The 24,076-nt window shown below is 32.4% G+C and overlaps 2 protein-coding genes across 5 annotated transcripts in view; one reads left to right on the top strand and one right to left on the bottom strand.

Moving 5' to 3' along the window:
* Positions 1-21,096, top strand: part of LOC134711289 (complement C1q-like protein 2) — a 52,561-nt gene extending 31,465 nt beyond the window's left edge. The window contains exons 1-3 of one of the 4 annotated variants that reach the window (XM_063571817.1): positions 9,534-9,649; positions 19,321-19,377; positions 20,678-21,096. In XM_063571817.1, the coding sequence (XP_063427887.1) occupies positions 19,350-19,377; positions 20,678-21,090 (441 nt within the window). In that variant the 5' untranslated portion in view covers positions 9,534-9,649; positions 19,321-19,349 and the 3' untranslated portion in view covers positions 21,091-21,096. The other 3 variants (XM_063571816.1, XM_063571815.1, XM_063571818.1) reach the window with 3 other exon arrangements.
* On the bottom strand, positions 14,155-15,618 carry LOC134710690 (uncharacterized). The gene has a single exon (XM_063571076.1). It carries the CDS (start codon positions 15,616-15,618, stop codon positions 14,155-14,157), a length of 1,464 nt encoding a protein of 487 aa, XP_063427146.1.
* Positions 21,097-24,076: the final 2,980 nt, after the last annotated feature.

Raw genomic sequence — 24,076 nt, 5'->3', positions numbered from 1 at the left:
TTGACCAGTTAGTTCGGGAAATCAGAAGACGGCTTGTTATATTACTTATTTCAGTACAAGTAAATAAAGTAGGGGCAGTGATTTTGTTCAGCTGAAACGACGGTGTGATTGATGTAAGAGTTATTCGATTATTTATGTGAGGACATTAACCATAATAGGTAAAAATGTAAAAATTGGGGTACAGCAGTCAAATATATAATCATAGTCAACAATGGAAAATAAATTGACATGTTGACACACTAGAGACACAATATATAAGCACATCAGTAAGAATACAAATAATTAAATAAAACAACTAGTTTAAACATATTTTATTGTTCAAAACAAATGGATTAGACACAAAGTTTTTCAACTTTGTTCCGTCTTCTCCATAATATGTATGAATATACCTTATATTTATATAGCACATTACATAAATTTGTAATTTTCTAATAAGCATGAATGCATGAAAAATAATTAAATATATCACAACTATTGTTATTATAATATTTATACTCAAAAAAATAATAGTAACGGCTCAATTGATATCAAACGTTCTTATTTTGAATAATCAAACACACCCAAACGATCGGTCTAAAGGGAAAACATCTACTGTGACTTGAGTTGTAAAAGGTAACGTGCACTATTGTGAATATATATAAAAAGTAAAATCACAAAAATACGGAACTTAGAGGAAAATCAATTCGGAAAGTCCATAATCACATGGCAAAATCAAATAACAAAACGCATCAAAAACGAATGGACAAGAACTGTATTATTTCTGACTTGGTACAGACATTTTCAAATGTTGAAAAATGTAATTGTAAATACATTTTCAAATGTAATTGTGATACAGACATTAAATTCTGACGTTAAAAATACGGAAAAAGGGATGACAAGAACATAAATTTAATGTAAGTATCGTTTTTGTATTAACTTCAATAATTGAAATTCATTGAGGCGAAACATTATGTTAACCGTTATGAACAACAAATCGATCATTCGAACAATGAATCGTCTGTACTGTAGACTAGTAAATAAAACAATAACCAGCAAGGTTGTTATCAGAGTGAGAAACGTTGAGTTTCTTTTATATATTTATGTACTGCAGAAAATATTACAAAATTGTCTTTTGTATCTAAGTTGTAATTACCAAACAATAACAAATCATGTCTAAGTGGGTCAGTTCAGTAAGCATAACATTTCTTTGTGATGCAAAGTTATAACAATATAATAAATAGTGTTCAACACTTTCACTAGTGTAACCACATGCACAATATGCATCAAATACTAAATTGCCCTTGTTTAAATCTGCGCTATGTGCACTGCACTTGTTGCGTAGCCTTGCATGTAATATTGATAGCAGTCTATCTCCATAAAAATAGTACTTAGGAGGTTTTACATTAAGAAAATACAGTTGTTGCAATTGTAGCTTGAAAGAAGAAAAATAGAATTTTTGACGAATATTCAAATTTAATTCATTCCACAATGTAATAGAAGATGGAAAAAAAGACTGTTGATCAACTGATAGACGTTTCAATGGTATATTAATGTTATGTCTATTTCGAAGGTTATAATTATTAGTATCTGATACATACGGAGGAACCAATACTTGTAAATAATCCGGTGTTTGGTTATTTACAATTTTATAAAACATGGTCAGTTTTTTTTTAACTTCCCTTCAGACACTTAATTTCTCCCATCCCGTCTCTCTATAAAAAATCTTTAGACAGTTATTTGAATAAAATTATGAATACTGTTGATATTCGAATATCTCATTTAGAAAACAATTCTGAAATTAATAATAGGAACCATGATATACCCATTTCTAGAATAAAAAACAAACTCAAGGTACTCGCAGAGCGGTTTGTGTTCGTACCGGCAGACAAGGCAGCAAATAATATAGTGGTAGTGTGACGCATATACTACACGAAAGTTCTTCAAAACGAAATAATAAATTCCTCTACATTCAGGTCAGTGCGCACCACAGAGAGTCAAATCGTTAACAAGCATACCACTGCCACTGCCAAGCTTAAAGCATCTTCCGAACATTTGAAAGTCCCTACCATGTACTGGTTACCGAAATTACACAAAAAACCATTTAAATTCCGTTTCATCTCCGCTTCGAGTAAGTGTTCTACTACTGATCTATCAGTGCTTCTAACCACCTCCCTTACTACTATCAAAGAACTGGTTATAAACTTTTGTAATAAAGCTTATGAAAATAATGGTATTAATTATTTTTGGAGTGTTAAAAATTCTTTAGAGGTTTTAGATAAAATACATGCTTTCAATGGTCCTTACAATTCTGTTGACAGTTATGATTTTTCTACTCTGTACACTACACTTCCACACAATCTTATAAAGAAAAAGTTTTTGTATTTGATAAAATGGTCTTTCAAAAAATCTCATTGTAATTTTATTTGCTGTAACTAGTTTAAGGCCTTTTTCTGTAACGAAAAAGGAAAGTATGCTAGATACACTTAGTGGAAATGTGAGGATATGATTGAAGCTTTAAACTTTCTGCTTGATAACATTTATGTACGTTTCGGCGATAAAGTGTATCGTCAGGTAGTAGGTATTCCTATGGGCACCAACTGTGCCCTTTTAATAGCAGATTTATTTCTATATTGCTATGAATCTCAGTTTATGACCAAACTCAGTAAAGACCCATCATTGTTACATTTGGTTGATACATTCAAAAATACCTACCGTTATCTGGATGATATTTTTTCGTTGAATAATCCAGAGTTCTCTAAATATACTTCAGAAATTTACCCAAACGAACTTACTTTAACTAAATCTAACATAAACAGCAGCAGTTGTCCTTTTCTAGATTTAGACATTTCAATTTCAAACGGGAAACTTCACACTAAAATTTACGACAAAAGAGACGATTTTTCATTTCCTATTGTTAATTTTCCTTTTTTAGACGGCGATGTGCCTTTGGCTCCATCATACGGTGTTTATATATCGCAACTCGTTCGGTTTGCCCGTGTGTGTTCTGATGTCATAGATTTTAACGAACGTAATCAATGCATCACTGGTAAATTGTTGTGTCAGGGATTTCGATACCATAAATTACTTAAAACTTTTACTAAATTCTTTCATAGATACAAAGATTTGATTAGTAAATTTGGCTATACCTGTAGAAAGCTTATTAAAGATGGTATTTCTCATCCTAAATTTTATGGTAATATTGTACTTAAAGCGAGGAAATCACTATGTGATCCTTGTAAACTCATCGAACCTTTAAACAAACTTATAAGTAAGGGTTATCGTACCAATATTGTAATTAGATCTCTGAATATAGTTCACATTGGCACTAATATTGATTTTGTCATTAGCAAATTAAAACATAACTAAATTTCATTATCTTTTGAGGCGAGATGTATAGGGGACACAGCCACGTTAACTTTTATTTCTATAGAAGTCGCTCTTCACTATACTACTACCTGTCGATACATTTATTTTTGGCATTGCACAAGTCATGTCTTCTTTGACTATTAATGACGTTAAAATACTAAATCCCTGTGATGTGTTTTAGTCGATTTTAGTCTCTGATGCATGATTTTTTACTATTAATTGGTTTTGGCTTTTAACTAGCTGTCAGTAACTGCGAGTACTCTCAAATCGTATTTTCTTGTTAATTCGACCTGTTGATACTGTTTATAATGCTTTTTTGTCATTTTTTATTTATATGGATCTTGGCTGTATACCAGCTTTGATTATTTGTTATATCTTCAATTTTTCACTTATTCTTACAACATTTGTATAAACTTCAAGATTATAAAAAACCGGTTTTTTTCTAAAGTGAACATTGATTGGTTAAATATTTCTCAGTGTGTTTGAATTTGTTTGATAGCCTTTTGGTCATGACTGTTTGTCTCTAATATTTAATTAACTGTGCATTTGTATTCAGATATCGCAGATCAAATTTATTCGTTCTTTGTGTAATCATACGTTTTTTGATTGAGTTAAGTCTGCTAATTGATATTTTATCGTATGTTTTTATATGTTGTGATGTTATGCTATTGTTTCAGAAAAAGGGAGAAGGTTTGGGCCCATTAAAACGTTTAATCCCGCTGCAAATGTTTGCACCTGTCCTAAGTCAGGAATCTGATGTACAGTAGTTGTCGTTTGTTTATGTAATATATACGTGTTTCTCGTTTCTCGTTTTGTTTATATAGATTAGACCGTTGGTTTTCCCGTTTGAATGGTTTTACACTAGTAATTTTGGGGCCCTTTATAGCTTGTTGTTCGGTGTGAGCCAAGGCTCCGTGTTGAAGGCCGTACTTTAACCTATAATGGTTTAATTTTTAAATTGTTATTTGGATGGAGAGTTGTCTCATTGGCACTCACACCACATCTTCCTATATCTATTGATACTAGCATAACATGGTAAATAAAGGCAACAGTAGTATACCGCTGTTCAAAACTCATAAATCCATGGACAAAAAACAAAATCGGGGAAACAAACTAAACCGGTAACTATACGTGCATTTTCAATCTGAATCTTTTCTAAACTTTCAGAATTAATTTGCCCACAATTGTCCCAAACTTCAGATGAATATTCAAAATGGGACGAATAGAAATTATATAAATCTTTTCAAGATATTCCCTTTTTAGTCTAAATTTTAGTTTCCTCCGTACATTTACTTGTTTTGACGTCTTCTCCATCAGATTATCAACATTTTTATTCCATTCACAGTCACTTCAAACTAATACAGAAATGTTTATGTGTATCTACAGGAGCTACACACCATTGTGGAATGTATAAATACCGCGCCACGCCAAAATGACGAGATAAATTCAGTGTGAGGTAGAATACATACCTAAAGCTGTAAGTCTACGAAATGCTAGAAAGTGAATGTTTAAGATTCCTTAAAATTGCCTAATATTTTAATTTGATTCACTGATATACGATGGCCCTTCCCCTCTAGTGAATTGTTCATATTCATTTCAAACTACTTATTTTTTTTTAAAGTTGATAACAAGTGTCTCATAAAGTAAAATAAAATATATTGGTTAATGTTGGACTGATGTGAATACACAAACTGAACATAAAATTGATCATTAATGCATATAACCTTGATTGCGGCTTAGTTCAGCATCCTAAAATTTCGTAAAATTTTGCAAAAATCTAAGTTCTGGTCGGATAAACTCATTTAATATATATATATTAAAACTGCATAAAATAGCTTAAATAGTATACGTTAGCTGGACAAATCATGTACCCTCAATGCACAAATAAATAGAAAATAAGAAAACAAAAGTCTGAATTAAAAAAAATAAAAAATTCGAAGTCCTAATAACATAACATTATCTTGTCATCTGTTTCATTTACAATTGAAAACAAGAAGACTGGCATCGGAGCCACTGTTTGAAATGTAAAGCTTACTATAAGCTTTGTTAACCGCCTGCATGATAAATTATATTTTGAAAACTGAATGAAATCATTTCCTTGATTTCATGATTTGTAGTCTTCATTCAATCTTTTGTGACTTTCATTAATTTTCATGCTTAAAAAAAACTAATACTATGCTAAATATAATTTTACTTTTTAAATCTGTAATTTTTTTATTGTTCATTTGCAATTGAAAATCAAAACACTACTATCAGAACCAGAGTTTGAAATGTACAGCTTGCTAAATGTCTTGTTGAAACCAACACTTATTGGTTCGTCAAGTCCATCTGATTTCTTTAACAAGATATCATCGATTTTATAGTCTGATGACAGGCGATGCACAGAATGAGAATAGTAACATGTGACGTAAATATTTCTGTTTAAGTCTAGTGTAATAGCAATTGGATATTGTAAATTATAACTGGAAATTGGAGTTCCATCCAGTTTTAAACAATGAACTTTCCCGTTACTTCTAAATTCACAGCAATATAGCACTTCATCTTTATCGCTTATAAATGGCACCAGTGAAGTTATACTACCTGTACTAATTTTAACAGTTTTAATGCATTTTCCATTTGTTTTCGCAATAAAGTACACATTTCCAGAGCTCCCACCGACAATTATTGTATCGCGAATTACTGCAATACAATTTATAACAGTGTCCTGCATTGTAACTTGAAGTTGTCTACCAGGAGTCATGCTTGATATATTGATAAATTGAATAACCTTGACATCAGCCAAAATGACAACTGCTTCGTCTGTATGTGGTATAATAGTTATACCAAATACCCTATTGGAAATAGTGCACGCTTGAACCTGTTCACCTGCCTCCGTGTATGCTAATACATTATCTCTAAATATACCAAACATGTCATTACATATAAGTAATATATTGTCGTCCGTTACAGCTATACATGAGATTCTACCTGAGGGTATGGTAACTTTCTTTTCAAAATGGAACATTGTGGGTACTCTTTCCTGTGTTTGTTGTATTTGAGCTTGTATTTGTTTAGGAGGCTGGTATGACACAGAACATGGGGAAGACGTCTGCTTCACTAATCCCATGGAACTTATGGCAGATATCAAATCTACTTTTTCAACATCCAAGCCATTCATTTCTAGAGATAAAATCATCTCCTGAAAATTTATTAATTGTTTGGTAATTTCCGGTCTTACTTCAATCAGCAGGGTAAGCAATTGACTTTCGGAACCATGTTTTGAAAGAAAATTGACTCGTTCCCATATGTCTTCTATATTTTTTTCTCTAGTTACTGCCTCAGATAGCCCTATGGATGCTTTTTCATCAAGTTCTCTCGCTTTTATATAAATATCAGAGGATAGTTTCTTTTTTAATTTGTCGAGATGCTTATTAATATCTTTTCTGAACTGTGTTATCTTTTGAAGTGTTAAATCTTTGGTCCCTCCTACGTGTTTTTTGTTATTCTCTCTATCTTCTACTAACTCCTTTGTCGACTTCCGTAAAGAACCAATATCTTTACAAATATCATCAAACATGACTGTAGACTTTATTCCTTTTGCCGCGACATCTAGTGGTAGAATCTTGCCACAAGTAAGATGGGCATTAGCCATACATGATCGGCATAGTAAGGAATCGTGATCTGAACAGAAAAACTCTAAAGGCAATTCTTCATGATCGTTGCAGACATTTTCTAAATTGAATGCACGAGCAGTTAATGCAGACGCATCAACAACGTTTACGAAATAGTAAACTTTAGAGCACTGTGAACAGTAGAGCAGTCTGAACAATGTGCATCGTCACAATCTGTGCAAAACTTTAAGGCTTCCGTGGATTTATTCAGTCTTGAACATGGGTCACATATCAACACCTTAGATGCCATCCTAAAACGATAGACTAAATGGTTACATTTAATTTTGTTGATTTATCAATGAAGATATACCGGCAGACATAATTACTAAAACTTGTTTAGAAGCTTTGCTGAAAAGCGCTTCGGCTCATAAATATATATTGTATAAAATTGAGAATGGAAATTGGGAATGTATCAAAGAGACAACAACCCGACCATAGAAAAAACAACAGCAGAGGGTCACCAACAGGTCTTCAATGTGACGAGAAATTCCCGAACCCGGAGGCGTACTTTAACTGGCCTCTAAACAAATATATACTAGTTCAGTGATAATGGGCGCCATACTAATGTCCAAATTGTGCACAAGAAACTTAAATTAAAATAATACAAGACTAACAAAGACCAGAGGCTCCTGACTTGGGACAGGCGCAAAAATGCGGCCGGGTTAAACATGTTATGAGATCTCAACCCTCCCCCTATACCTCTAGCCAATGTAGAAAAATAATTTTGTTTTGGTATATATTTTTGTCCATGAGTATTTACTTTTTTTACTTAAAGATTCCAAATAAGAATAAATGTCGATGGGCATTTAATATGTCACTCATATTTCATCTGCGCCAACGTAAAGTGTTATAGTTGCGCTAAACTATTTCCCTTGTACCATCAAACTTCGATTAAAGTTATTTATACTCGGTAACTCTTAACTTAATACTTGTGAAATAGTTATATAATGTTCTGTTATATTTTTTTTGCGTAGATAGGTGTTTTGTTTTAAATGTGAATAATTCAATTTTTTTTATGTTAACGTCTTCTGATTGGCTGACGTTGTTTTATTTGTCAGATCAAAGACATAAATTTGTCATGTGATCGTGACGTCACTAATGGTTTTTTTCATGATTTACTCCTCGTTAAAATACAATGAAGTATTAAATTATAAGAAATGACTGTAATATTTTTTCTGTCTATTCAAAAAAGCATAAAAATGTGATGCACACTTTAAAATAACCCTCTACACGAGATATTCAGTGTGCACCACATTTTTTTTTATGTTATTCCTTCATAGACAGAAAAAAATATTTCAGTCTTTCTTAATGCGATTGATGTCGTTGTACTATAACAAAAAAATAGTTTGCTGATCATGATAAATTACTGATCAAGTTCGATTTTTTCCAGAATGATGAGAATTTGGCATATGGCTTAAAAACTTCACTAAAATAATCAGTGTCAGCACTTTATTTTGTCATTCTTGATCATAATAATTTGATAATTGGTATATAGTTTATCATGACAACTTTCAATTCAAGTTTGAATTCTATTCCAATCTGATGATTTTGTGCAGAGTTAAAGTCATTGGAAATAGATAATTCGCTCAAATAATCAGTTTTTATGGACTTTTTTTCGTCTTGCTTGAAAATATTGATTTGAAAATAAGTATATAGTTTTATCATGACAAGTTACAGATCAAGTTCGACTTTTGTTCTGGTCTGATAATTTAATTCACAATTATTGGCATTACATTCGAAAATTCACTGAAATAATCAGTTTTCAACATATTTTTTCTGCATGCCTAAATATATTGACGTGACATTTGTTAATAGATAGTTTACATCATGACAAAGACTAGATCAGATAATTGTGTTCACATACAATGATTTTTTTAACAAGAGGACTATAGTACATACAATACATATTGACATGCAAGACTCGCATAATGCTTGTTAAAATATAATTTCTAATTTAAAAACAACCCACTATTAGTCCATCTCTAGATTAATGTTTCGTATTTTTCAATTTAATAGTAAAATAGATCCTTGTCATTTTGTTTTATTATCTGATTGCTATACAAGTCATACAAGTCAAACGAGACGCAGCCAGATTAATAACAAGTGATAAGGTCGTATTCAACACCCTGGTGTAAGTTCTTCAAATTGTTTGCTTTCCTGTCACAATGAAGCGATTAACAGATGTATGAAAAAGTGGAACTTTATAAAAATCTCCCATTGAATTGGGAAGTTTTATAAGTTAGTTGACCGGAGATCAATGGAAACAACATAGTTACTATCGCAATACATTAAAATACAATTTTTACTTTTTTTTTTTGCCACCTTCAGTAGCAGAAAAACATATCATTACTACCGATTATTTTTCTAACTGAATGAACATATGTAATTCTTGTCAAATAATGTTATTTCATCATGAACTGAAAGAGGAAGGAAATTACTTACCTGGTACGTGTACTGTCGAAAACGATTCACCTACACAATTACCACAGCACACAGCACACAGTTGCATATTTTGAGGGAAATATTTTCGTTAGCATGGTTTAATGTTAGAAAACTTACCTACTATGTATATGTAAATATTCTGCAAAGCTACGTTGGACTGAAGATATATAAAGTGATATCTACCTGGTTAAATCACGGATATATTTAGAAAGGTATAACGGAAGTATTGTTGACGGACCAAATTATCTCCCTTCCATAGTTTAACCTGACAGTTGTTAAAACAAATAACTTTATATTATCAATTGTTATGCGTTAAACTGACCGTTAAACAGGTAATTTATTTTTGCGTTTATATGGGGGGGGAAACAAATCAGACAAACAATGTTATGATTCCGGATATTAATTACTTCATTGATATGTCGCAAAACATTCCATTAAAAAAGTTAAAAATCAGTGTTTACATTTTCACATTTTCACTGGCATTTACGAGAATTAGTATGAGGGTATGGATGGGGGGGGGGGGTCTGTTATTCTGTAAACATTTAATTTTCACCCCATTTTTCTCTAATCTTTAAAAAATTAACCCCTTTTTTCTCTAAACTTCCAAAAATTAACCCTTTTATTCTCTAATCTTCTATTTTTTGGCTCATTATTCTCTAATCTTCATTTTTTAAGGGCATTATTCTTTAATCATTTAACCCCATCCAAACCCTCTAGTATTATTGATAAAAAGGACCATGAAAAATATGCGTTTGTTTACGTTTTGAAAATACAAAATACTTGATTTTAATGTATATTTTAACCCAATTTATATTTTAATTTTCAAATTAAAGAGGATAAATAAAATGATTTTTCCCAAGCAGCGGAATCTAGAATATCAGAAGAAATTTACAAATACGATTTTTTTCAACTTAATTTAATTTGAGTATAGACAAACCTGTGAACATGGAAAAGTCTTAAGGTATGTCAAAAACTGAATAAATAAATTTGTGCATTTTATATTTCATGAAATAGAAACAAAATTCTGTATTTTGAGATAAACCTCTTCTATTCTCACAGGTTGTTCCAAGGTTAGTTTGGACGATGTTGAAAATTTTCTATCTTGTTATAATAAATTGTTTAGTATTGATTGATATGGAGGAATGGGTGAAGCGTATCAAATATGATTTAGGTGTTTGAATCGATCTGCGAAATTCGACACACAATTGACCTACTGTCGCCTTAATTCTATTATTCTAACCAAGTTCTGCAAGTTTCATATAGGAATATCCAATTCCTGGAAACATCAAATGTATTTAATCTATTTTTGCCCTGCTTTAAAACTTTTGAAGGTCCTCATTTGACAGCTCTTTCTAGAAGTAAGTAGGTAAAACTTTGTTTTGATTCGGCAAATTGACAAATATTTGGGCAAGTTTTTGTGGGTTTCTCACCGAATACATATAAATATGCGACAACAAACAAATAAAACAAAGTATGCAGATAAATAGGTACGAATTAGGTCAACTGTGACTGCGAGTTTTTATAATTTCTAAAAAACACCATTTCTGATGACCTTTAAACGATTAATTCATTGTTTTTTAGAAGTTAAAAAAAATGGTAAGGCCCTTGTCAAGCTTTATTAGGATTTATTATATTGCGTAGTAGTACACTTCAGCTGAACATTAAAAGATGTTTAACGAAATATGTAAATTATAATTGGTGAATTTTTTTTATTAAAGAAGTCTACATATCTGTATGGCAGAGTTCATCCCATATTGACACATTTTCATAGCTTATTGGTCGATGAATATTTCTCATGTACTATATATATATAAATAAGTCAACTATATCCAGTGTGAGGAATGATTGCAAGGTGTACAAGGTATGCATGATTGCCTGGCACAATCATTTGGCTTTGACCTCATTTTCATGGTTCCTCTGTCAACGTTTAATTCCGTATTTGGGTAAGTTACTCAGACACTTTGATTAATAAGTTAACTTTATTTTATGTATGGACTAATCTGCCCTGTACCTCGTGTTCAAGAATAATGTATAACGATAAGTTTATGCGATACTAGAAGCATTAAAATATATTTTGGATAGGCTGTCGCAAAAAAAATCAATCACGATCGATCAGTGAATAAATGCAACAGTAGTATATCGCTATTCAAAAGTAATAAATCGATTTAGAGGAAACAAATCCGGGTTACAAACCAAAACCGAGGAAAACACATCAACTATTAGAGGAAAACAACGGCATAACATCGAAGTGTAATAAAATCAAACGACAATGCAACATAGAAACGAACTATTTGGTAACAGTGAAGCAGGCGAAACATGTCAGCGTTTGAACTCTAATTTCTCTTTCGCTGTAAAACATTTTTATAGGAGATCAATCTACAAAAGGAATGTCTTTTTTTTTAACAAGGAATTTATTCATTCCTTGGTAACATACCTTGACTTAATTTTTACCCATTAGTGGCCAGCTTAAATGTTTGGTTTCGTTTCAACATATTCTTTAATCTCTCTACAATAATGATGTGTAAAGTACTGGTTGGACGTGTGAATATGTGTAGCCAGTTATTATACCGACTTTAAACACGTATAATTCAGTGGTCTAAAATAAGATTGTTGCTGACATCTTATTTAAGAGCTGTATATACTATTGGACATATTTTAAGTGTGTGCAGTTAACAGATAATTGACACCTATACTCGGTAATGCATTGAAATGGACTCAAACTTAAGAGTCAAATAATGTAGAGAGGTGCTCATGATTCTTCCTGAATTCGCGTGATTTACATTCTTTTTTCCATAATTCATCTCATGAGTACTGGCTCTGCCTAACTTGTTCCTTCTTTAGCAAGGGTTCAATTACCCAAAATTACCACAATACAGTAATCATAGTTACAGCCAAATTCCTATACCCCCTGTCAACTGCGTTTGTGTAGGCTCTTCCAAGAACCTCACTTTTTTTGTTTGTAAACAACGAAACAATTGGTCATAATTATATATGTGATTTATCAGAGGGAAGGATAGCCAGCCTAATCGTTGTCGTATCTAGGTCAAATATTTTAATTGCGAATTTGAAAGTGTTTTAAGTTAATGAAATATATTTAATGCATGCAAATTTGAAAAAAAAACATGTTTCTGCAGTAGTCAATAAACGCATGTGCAAACATTTTTTATTTTATTTCGAGCATGGGTTTATTTACAAAGCAAAAGAAGCACGTCATATTAAAATCAAGTCTGTAATTTGCTTGTTTCCAAAAAATTAACTTTTTGAACATTATTTATTGAAATGTCAAATATTCTGCATATCTCGCTTATACAATGGAATTGTTTGCCACTATCAAACAAGTAGGTAGTAAAGCTAGCTACAATACAAGGTTTAATCCACCATTTTCGTAATAAAGAAATGCCTGTTTATGTTGGGGATCTTACTGTTGATCTATTCGTTTGATGTGTTTGAGCTTTTGATTTTGCCCTTTGTTAAATTTTTTTCTAGTATATCGGTATTTTGTAATTTACAGTAAGAAATCTTTAAGCTGTAACTGTTAATTTTGAGCAACAGCAAACAAAATGGCATATTAGACATTCTATAGACACAATATTTAAGTACATATTCTAAAATGAAAGACAAGAATATAAATTGTTCCTTTATGATTGCACCAAAAAGTAATGGTGGGATGTATATATTCCGAGCCAGGCCAAAGGAGGTAACCAAATCAATCCAATGTGATGTAGAATACTTACTTAATGCCGAAACACTGCGAAATTCTGGTAAGTGAATGTTTAAGATTTTCAAAAAAAGGCCTAGTTTGAATTTGATTCAATGAGATTCAACCCCCCCCTTCCCTCAAATGTATTGATTATATTCCTTTCAAACTTAAATATTTGCAAAGTTAACAGCAAATGCCATAGTCAGCAAAACAAAACGCATTTGGTTGATGTGGGATGGACTGAACATTAAAATTTGCCATAAGTGCATGTTTAATTGGTTATGACTGAGTTCAACATGCTGTCATTTGCGTTAAATTTGGAAAATCGTTCGTCATATAAACACCTTTAATATATGTAGAAACACTGCATAAAATAGCTTGAAAAGTATATATTTACTGGACAAAGCATGTTCCCTCCATGCACAAATAAACAAAAACAAAAAATAAAAAATCTGAAATAAAAAACAAATCGAAAATCTAATAACATATTATTATTAGCATATGTAATGTACAAAGAGTCTGCATTAGTATATCAGTTGTAACCTGAAAATTATAAGATGAGTAAGACGAACTAACCATGTACTCTACACATACATACGACAAAGTTCACCATCTTGTCAATTTTAAACAGTGACAAATATCAAAATCCTGATAATGTGCACGGCTGTAGTTTCGAAAAAAAGACTTATTGTTATAGTTTAAAATAGAAACAAAGGGATTGTTACGAGAGAAAAGAAGCGCAAACCATTGGCAAATACTTTAAGTCTTTGACAAGTGACAACATGGGTCATCTCAATACTATTTGACATTTAGAACAGATTTAAAGAAGGAAATGCCAGAGTATGTATTAACAGCCTACGTAATAAAAAGAAGTTCTAGTCTGAAAACTGATTGACAAGTTAACGCTGGATTTCATGTTTTGTAACCTTCTTTCAACCTTTTGTGACTTCGCGTTACATTTAATTGATAATAGCTAACTAATAAGAAATGTTACATATACATATTTTGTCATCTGTTTCATTTACAATTGAAAACCAGAAGACTGGTATCGTACCCACTGTTTGAAATGTACAGCTTACTATATGTCTTGTTGAAAGCAATACTCATTGGTTGGTCCAGTCCATTTGATTTTTTTAGCAAGATATTATCGATTTTACAATCTGATGATAGTCGATGCAGATCATGAGAATTGTGACATGTGACGTACATATTTCTTTTTGAGTCTAGTGAAATACCCATTGGATCGTCTAGTTCATAACTGGAAATTAATGTTCCATCCAGTTTCATACAGTAAACTTTCTTGCTACCTCTATATTCACAGCAGTATATTACGTCATCTTTAGCGCTAATAAATGGCACGAGGGAAGATATAGTACGTGTACCGATTTTAATCGTTTTTAGACATTTCCCTTTCATTTTCTCGATGAAATGCACATTACCACAGCTGCCACCGACAATTATTGAATCACGAACTACTGCAATACCATAAATGGAACTGTCCTCAATAAAAACTCGAAGTTGTCTTCCAGGAACCAGGCTTACTATATTAACGAATTGAATAATCTTGACATCAGGCAAACTAACAACTGCTTCTTCTGTTTGTGGAATTATAGCTATACCATATACCCTTTTGGAAATAGTGCGCGCTTGAATTTGCTCACCTGTATCATTGCATGCTATTATATTATTTTTAAAGGGACTGACCATGTCATTACAAAGAAGGAATCTATTGTCATCAGTTACAGCTATACAGGAGATTCTACCCAAGGGTATGGTAACTTTCTTTTCAAACTCGAACTTTGTTGGTACCTTCCTTTGTGTTTGTTGTATCTGGGCTTGCATTTGTTTAGGAGGCTGGTATGACACAGAACATGGTGTAGATGTCTGTTTCACTAACCCCATGGAGCTAAAGGCAGATATCATATCTACCTGTTCAAAATCTAAGCCATTCTTTACTTGGGACAAAATAAGTTCCTGAAGATTTGTGGAATGTTTAGTAACTTCTGATCTGACTGAGTTGAGTATGATAAGCATCTGACGTTCGGAACCATGCTTGGTAAGAAAATTGATATGTTCCCATATATCTTCTATATCTTTTTCTGTTGTTTTCGCTTTAGACAGACCTGTGGACGCTTTTTCATCAAGTTCTCTTTCCATAGTATCCATATCAGAAGAAAGTTTATTTTCCAATTTGTCGAGATGCTTATTAATCTCGTGTCTGATTTTTGTAATCTTTTGTTGTGACAATTCTTTGGTCTGTCCGACTCGGTTCTTGTTTTTCTGCCTATCCTCTACTAATTCCTTTGCCGACTTCCGTATAGCTGCAATATCTTTACTAATATCATCAAACATGACTGAAGACTTTATCCCTTTAGCCGCGACATCTATAGGTAGAATCTTTGAACAAGTACGATGAGTATCAGCCATACATGATCGGCATACTAAGCAATCATGATCTGTACAGAAAAACTCTAAAGGCATATCTTGATGATCGGTGCAGCTTTTTTTCAAATTGAATGAACGACCGGTTAAAGCAGACGCTTCAACTACATTATGCGAAATTGTAACTTGCAGAGCACTATGAGCAGCAGTGCAATCTATACATAGCGCATCGTCGCAATCTGTACAAAACTTTACGACGCCAGAGGATTTATTCAGTCTAGAACATGGGTCACACATCAGCGCCTTAGATGCCATCCTGAAACGATAGACAAAATATAAACATATGCTTATGTACTTTGATAAACCAGAAGATGAAATTACTGAAATTTATATAAAAGTTTCCACTAATTCCTAAACCTCGATTCAGGAATCATGTCCAACTCAGAGGCGGATTAGGGAGAGGAAGGTCCGAGGGTCGGACTCACACCTTCTCCTTGGTTGGGAGCCCCCTTTAAAAAAAAGGCTGGATCCACCAGCTCGTATTTCTCGTTGATAATTGATATAAGGTCAACGCTCTGATTCCTTTCACGGATTCGGCTATACTTTTTGGACCTTTTAGATTATAGCTCTTCATCTTTTATATAAGCTTTGGATTTCAAATATTTTGGCCACGAGCATCACTGAATAGACATGAATTGTCGAAATGCGCATCTGGTGCAAGAAAATTGGTACCGTTAATTTTATTACTACCACTGGGTCGATGCCTCTGCTGGTGGACTATTAGTCCCCGAGGGTATCACCAGCCCAGTAGCCAGTACTTCGGTACTGGCATGAAAATACGGATTTTTTTGTGTTATTAAAATTTGCTGTTACAAAATATTAGAAATTATTATAAATTAAGGAATGTATATCCCTCATGCAAAAGCTCTGATTACTTTCACGGATTTGGCTATACTTTTTGGACCTTTTGAATTATAGCTCTTCATCTTTTATATAAGCTTTGGCTTTCAAATATTTTGGCCACGAGCATCACTGAAGAGACATGAATTGTAGAAATGCGCATCTGGTGCAAGAAAATTGGTACCGTTAATTTTGTTCAATATTCTAGGGATGGAATTTGAAAAAATATTAAATATTTGAATCAAATAGGAACAACTAAAGGAAATCTTCCGTATCAAATACATTGTCTTCAGCAGCCAAGCCGTATGATGACCCTAATTTAATTATTACTATGGTTGCATCTATCTGTCCCTACTTGTCACTTAGTTAGGTCGTCTTAATTAGCTAAATAAGTTGTAAACTACATTAGGTATTTCCATCGAGGGATCAACAAAAATTACAATTCCTTTGACAATACAATTAAGTGAAAAAATTTCATTTTACATTATTTGGACGCCTTTTGAAGCGTCAGAAAAGTAAAATAATAAAGATAATGAAAATCAAGGACAATTCAAAGCGGAAAGTTCCTTATCAAACGGCAAAATCAGAAGCTTAAACACATCAAACGTAAGAAAAACAACGGTCATGTTCCTGATTTAGCGTCCAACACACGCATCATATTCAGAAAGTTTCTTATTTTCTAGCCGAAAAATATTCAAGCAAAGCCATTTTGTTTTCATTTAAATGAGTCTTGATCATACATAAAGCAGTTAGTTTTCTCGTATAAATTGTTAACATTGTCATTTCGGGTCCTTTTATAGCTGACTATGTGGTATGGGCTTTGCAAATTTTTGAAGGCCATACAGTGACATATAGTTGTTAATTGCTGTGTCATTTTGGTCTCTTGTTGAGAGTTGTCTCATTGGCAATTCTACCACATCTTCTTTTTTTTTATATTAAAAAGAAGTTGATTTGAATTAATATAAACTACTATATGTGAATGAGGAAAGACATTGGTACATTGCAGAAACACCTCAAATATTAGCAAAACATCTTTTCAGGGGGCCTGCCATCTTTGACACGGTAAAATTAGGACACTTACCTTAATAAATATATTAGAATTTCCAGCAAAGATACTTTGGGAAGAAACTATTATGAACTGTGGTTTTTAAGGATATGGCAGTTATAACGGAAGTGTTGTAGATAACAAATATTATCTCCTTTCCAAAGTCTGATGTATTTATAAAATACTTGACGTTATATCATTTACTAAGTGTCACTGAATTGGTTTTCTCCGACACATATAAAACAATTAGTTTGTAGACGAAACGCACGTCTGGCGTATTAACAAAATTAAGTCCTGGTATCTATGATGAGTTTATTTATACATGTTTCATTTCATTCATATTTTTACTGACTCTATTGAAGATAATTTGTTATTGCATTCAAAGTGCAAAACATATCAAATATCAGACATAGACATATTGTAATTGAAGATTTTGAATAAATTTAATTATATAAAAGGAGTTTCGAGCGTATGAACTTTGCGCCGATTTTTAAAATTTTCGATTTTTCATTTGCGCCAATTTGATTTTTTTATTTGCGCCAATTGTGAAAAGGTAAATTAAAGTTAAATTATTTTTTTATTTATCATCACAACTGACCTCTTCTGTTCGCCAGAAGTACATATGTAAACATGAATTGTCAATTATAACATGGATATAACTCCTTTCTCCTGATTTTTGTCGTTTCCATCTGGCTCAGTATTGGTGGAGGAAAATCAAGTCTGTTATAATGTACGCTAAGCACAGAGTATAAAGACAAATCAATTGAAATTGGTAAATGGCTATCGTTTTTCGGACTACGAAAAAAAGCTTAAATTTAATCATACACAGTAAAACAGGCGAGACATATCAGAGTGTTCAAAATTTGGTATGTTACTTTTTTCAAACAAGAATTCCATTCATTTCATGGTAGCAGACATTGACTTCCTTTATATCCATAAGTGGCCAGGTCAAAGTTTTTATTCAATATATTCTTTAACTGCTCTACAATAATGATGTGTAAATTGATTATTCGAAGTGTGTTTGTGTGCAACGAGTTATACTCCGACTTTGAACTTATATAATTCAGTGGTCCGATTAGAGTTTGTTGCTGTATGTGCTGTTAGAAATGTTTTCGTACTGTGTGCAGTGTACAGATAATTGACCCTTATATTTACCTGTTAACGCATTGAATTGAAGTGAAGCTGAAGAGTCATATGATGTATAGAGTTTATTATGATAGTGAATTATGCCCCCTTGGTATCTTTATCATTTAAACTATTGACGGTAAACACAGATCTCAAATTTTTCCTGCAACAACCTCATTTGCATATTTTTTCATAATTAAGCTCAGATATCATCATATTACAGAGTAAAACTATCATGGAAACATTACTTGTCAAGAAAAAGGTTTTAGCCCAATCTGTCTGGTAACTAATATCCTTCGTGATAAAAGGCAATTTACCATATTGAATTACAAATGAAACGTTGTCATGAAATCTAAAAACAGGTGACAACAGTTTCAAGAATTCATACAAAATAAGTGATATGTGTTTCAATGTATCAACTAAGTTTTTCCCTGTAAACAAAGAAGATGATCTTTATTTTTGGACTTGTTTTCTTTCAACTTATGATGATGGCTACATCAGACTGCAGTCCAAAACTTGGTAGGTTTATTATCCAACTTCAAAGATACCACATTTCAAACAATACACATGATCAACATTTTTTTGTAAATGAACGTTTCACATGTCATTATGATTTCATTAATTTTAAGACATTTTATTTTCAAAATAAAACCTGTCTGCTGTAAGGAAACATTTTCAGTTACCAGTTGCCAATCAATAGTATTTTCATATCATAAAATTTATCTTTACAGATAATGCAGTAGTTGAAGACCTTTTTACAATGCTAGTTAAATATAAAGGAGGATCTGGTAAGTTATTTATTTTTAAACGATAATTTTACAGTAGAATGGATTATCTATAATACTAAAATAACTAGGTCCAATTTGTCAGCCGTCATCGGGTAAAAACGACAAATCGAAGAATTTTATAAAGCTATTATCGGACAATGGTGTAGATTAAAAATTACACCACTCCAGACCCTTTCGTAATATTGGCAATACTTAACAAGTTCCGGGTCGATTCCGATACCGATACCAAAAGTATATCAACTGTTATTTTTTTATCTTATCTGTACGTTCCGCATCTGACAGGTTCACCACCAAACGGTGTATTTAGGATTTTGCTTTATACACGGGTCATAATCACAGGGTTGACACTACTAAATTCAATCATTGTCAAATTGTTCCCTTTTGTAGTTTTATAATTAGTAAGACTTTCTATGATAACATTTCGAATACTAAACATCTGGACTTAAAATAATGCTTATAGACTAAGGTAGTTCTCAATTTGTTAGCGGGCATGACGTAAAGCAGCGAATCAAAGAATCAACTGTATTTATAACTAATATAGGACAATGCTGTTGATTAAAGAATATTCCATTCCATGACCTTTTGTTTTCCAAATAATTAATATTACCAATAATTGATAAGTTCCAGGCCGCCGGGTTCACACAGAAAGAGTTTGAAAGCAGAGAAAACTGTGTATCTTATAATCGGCATGACTTTATCAAATGACAATACCAATACTAAAATAAAGCTTACACATAGTTATATACTTTAATTCAGTTACGGACCTGCGATTTCACGGGTGTGTTCTAGTAGATCTAAAAAAGTATAGGGGAAGTGAACACATGTGTTAAAGTAGTTTTTACTTAATCAGCTTGTGATATTTCACTTGTTTATATAATTTATCAAACTTTCTGTCAATTTTTTATGAAGGTGGTACTGTCTTTTTAAATGATTACTTTTGTCCGAAAAGTATTCGTTTTAGACGAACAGTTCGATACATGTTTGAAGTGTTTCTTTAGTGTTGATGCTCATTATAGTTTTTACTGATTGATAACTCTTTTTGTTTGGCCATATTTATTCAAAACATATGAAATATCACTTGTTTATAATTCAAATCAAACTTCTTAATTTGAAACCCAAATTAAATATATTCAAAGAAGGTAAAGACATCTGCAAATCTGCAAATTTGCAAAACTTCACAACCCATACAGGTATTCAGATATGTTGGAAAGTATTACTCTATTAAACATGCGGAATTGTAATTTTCAAATTAGGAAAGAAACACGCGAATAATTTAAATTAAAAGTTTATATTTCAATAGAATTTAGAAACTACAGAAAATGGAGAGATATTCCTGCCTTTACTGCATCTTTATCAGCTTCTCAGACAATCAATGCTAATGATGTAGTAAAGTTTGATAAAATTTGGACGAACAATGGTAACCACTACAATCCTAAAACGGGAATTTTCAAAGCTCCAAGAGAAGGCCTATACCATGTTTCAACTACAGTCATGTCTACGCATGGAAAAACTGTGCATGTTCGCATTTGGCATAATGGGAATAAGACAGTTGGATTGTATCCTGGTACTGGCTACAGCGAGGCTACTGCTAACATGGTGTTACATTTAAAGAAAGGGGACAAAGTAACAGTTAAAGGTGGTGGTGGTGGTAATACTGCTCTGTTCAGCAGTTCTGAACACTACAGTATGTTCTCTGTTTATCTTATAGCGTAATAAATACAGTAAGAAATACGGATTCATTATGATTTTTTCATGCAAAAGTATCTTATGTTGAAGATAACACATTTTAATCTTGATTCCGTTGTGTTGATTCGGTCCTTTTGTTGCAATCTCTTTGGTGCATACGTTGTTTTCTTAATAGACAAACTCTCAGCTATACTGTTAAGTTTTTCGATCGATCTGTCTTCATGGTCGTTCATGGGTGTAGCGTTAGTGTTTCTTTCATTTGGAGGACGTGTATTAAAAAATAATCGATATCTTCAGGAAAAAACAACTTTGATCCTCTCTCCCTGCATAATTTTCTTTCATTCATATGACGTTTCTTATGAATAATTAAAAGAAGTCAGCCTTATACTTCAACTTCACGTTCCGAAATGTTGATAATGCCTCTCACTAAACAATTCAAAGTTTTTTGACAATGTTGAAGGTATCTCATCGAACTTGAAATAAAGGATAAAATAGATATCGATAAGCCTGATTCACCCTTGACTTGCACCTAAAAATTTATAATAGGAGTCTTCAACTACTGCATTATGACAAAAGAGATGATCTCATCTTCCTCTGTAAACTTTCAATTTCTATGTATCAACATCTTAGCAGCACTTGCGTATGGAACATACATTTCCTAGTCGATACGATAATCAAGAGCTATAGTTTCCTATGTAAACAAACTGTGTATTTCTTCTTGTCGACCTCTCCTTATTTTTATATAAATCAGAGTTCCTTCAGATACTTGTCAAAAATAAGAAGATCAACAAGCCAGATCATATAATTTCACATTCACAAGAAAATCAGAGGCCAATTTATTTAATTGCACATTCAGATATGTTGATGAATTGATGTTCTTTTCATTACCAATCCAATTTGAGTGTAGTGTTACAAAGTATTGAACGGAACGGATATGTGATCTCTGCGCCGGAGATTGAGACATGGCTTCCTTTGCCCCATTTATGTCGATCCTTCGATTTTAGTCGAAAAGGCGTGACATAGCGATTCTACATTTCGTTGTCGGCGTCCACAAATATTTACTCTGTGGTTAAAGATTTTCAAATTTTAATAAATCTCGTGAACTATCCTGGATATCTACCAAACTTAGATAGAAGCTTGTTTATGGTCATGATATAGTATCTAGTAGGAAATTTTGTCAAAATTTCGAACATGTTTATCTGTGTTTGACTTATAAATGGACTTATTTTTCTACAAGTTAACATGTTATACAGTCTGCAGTTAAAGTTTTCAAAACATTTATTTGATTCATAAACTATCCTGGATGTTTACCAAAATTAATGCCTCTTGTTTACCATAAGCGGTCATCTCAGTACAGACTCTATGACAAACGAGACTATTTATTGTGAAATTATCAATTGCCCCTACCTAAGTAGAAATATGCCGTCTCCACCTGCATATGGGATATACATTTTCTAACTCAATCGGAATTAAAGAGCTTGCAGCTACTTATCATGCTAAGTAAATCTCACCGGTCTCTGCTGCCCAAACATACAAATACTTTGTTGATAAATAGTCCGTATCAAATTCAGAAATAATCGACGTTGGTATTGAAGTGTAGATTCTATGTACTGACATTGATTACCATTTTTTTTTACATTGTTGTATGTTTTACAGTGATTAAGCTTATAACACAGTTTTGACTACTGTACATTCTACCTAATATGCGTGTTTTTCACACATTGTTGTCAATATTATGGAATTTCATGCGACTGTCTTACAAGTGAGAGGTATAACCAGCAATAAAACCACCATTTTCTACATAAGAAAATTCATGTAGCAAGTCAGGAATATGGCAGTTGTTTTCCATTCGTCTGATGTGTCTGAGCTTGTGATTTTTCGATTTGATATAGAATTTTCGTTGGAGTTCGGTATTTTTGCTATTTTCCTTTCCCCAATAATTCATTTAATTAAAATAGTGAAAACTGACATCATCTAGATGATAAATATGATAATACTAGATTTATGCGGCTTACAATTCAACTTATGCGGAATATTTTGGTTAAAAAACTTATATCTGACATTCGTACGGAAAATAAAATCGTTTCTTTTAGCAGACATTCTAACACATAAGTTAACATTATCCGCTGAATTCACAAATTGATGCCTCTTAACTAAATATTTATGTTTAGCAATCATTTTGATGACATTAAAGCAATTTAACTCGAAACATATTATAACACAAATGAAGCTCAACGTCAAAAGAGATAACTTAGAAAAATAATAGCTACGAAAGCAGCGTTAGTCCTTTACGTTTGTAATTTTTAATTACATAAAGTGAATTTGTGTAATGAATTAATCCACCGTATTCGTTCTATCCATTAAATTTTCTCATCCTATGTTCTTTTTTCATTTTTCATGCAAACATATTCGTACATATCCAAGATATTGAATATGTGCCTCCAATTTAATAAGCTACGCTTGAACTGTCGTTTCCTATCAGGATTTCAGGATTTCGTTTAGCGAGGATTCTTCAATACAAAAAAATCTTAACTAATCCATGATTTTAGCACTATAAAACCAGGTTCAATCCACCATTTTCTACATTTGAAAATGCGCGTACCAAATCAGGAATATGACATTTGTTGTCCATCCGTCTGATGTGTATCACTTGATTTTGATTTTGGCATTTGATTAGGGACTTTCCGTTTTGAATTGTCTCGGAGTTCAGTATGTTTGTGATTTTACTTTTTTCTTAATGATAAACGAGAAATCATCTCTCTAAAATTTTACGTTTTTGGTTGTCCGTTATGACAGAGGACAACATTTATGTTCAACATGTTGAAGTCGTCATTCATGCAATCTTGAAGTTTGTTTTTGTGTTGTGTCGTTACACTTTCGACCCAGGTTATGGGGCAATCTGGCGCCTTCAAACATATCAAACCCTGCCACATAATAAATGGGTATATCTCAAGACATATTATGTATTTGACAATTAAATATTAGTTTTTATAATAAAATATTAGCAAAAGTC

This window comes from Mytilus trossulus, chromosome 3, assembly GCF_036588685.1.
Source record: "Mytilus trossulus isolate FHL-02 chromosome 3, PNRI_Mtr1.1.1.hap1, whole genome shotgun sequence".
NCBI classification, from domain to species: Eukaryota; Metazoa; Mollusca; class Bivalvia; order Mytilida; family Mytilidae; genus Mytilus; species Mytilus trossulus.
Note: the sequence above shows the minus strand (reverse complement) of the source record. Positions and strands in the feature narration are given on the sequence as shown.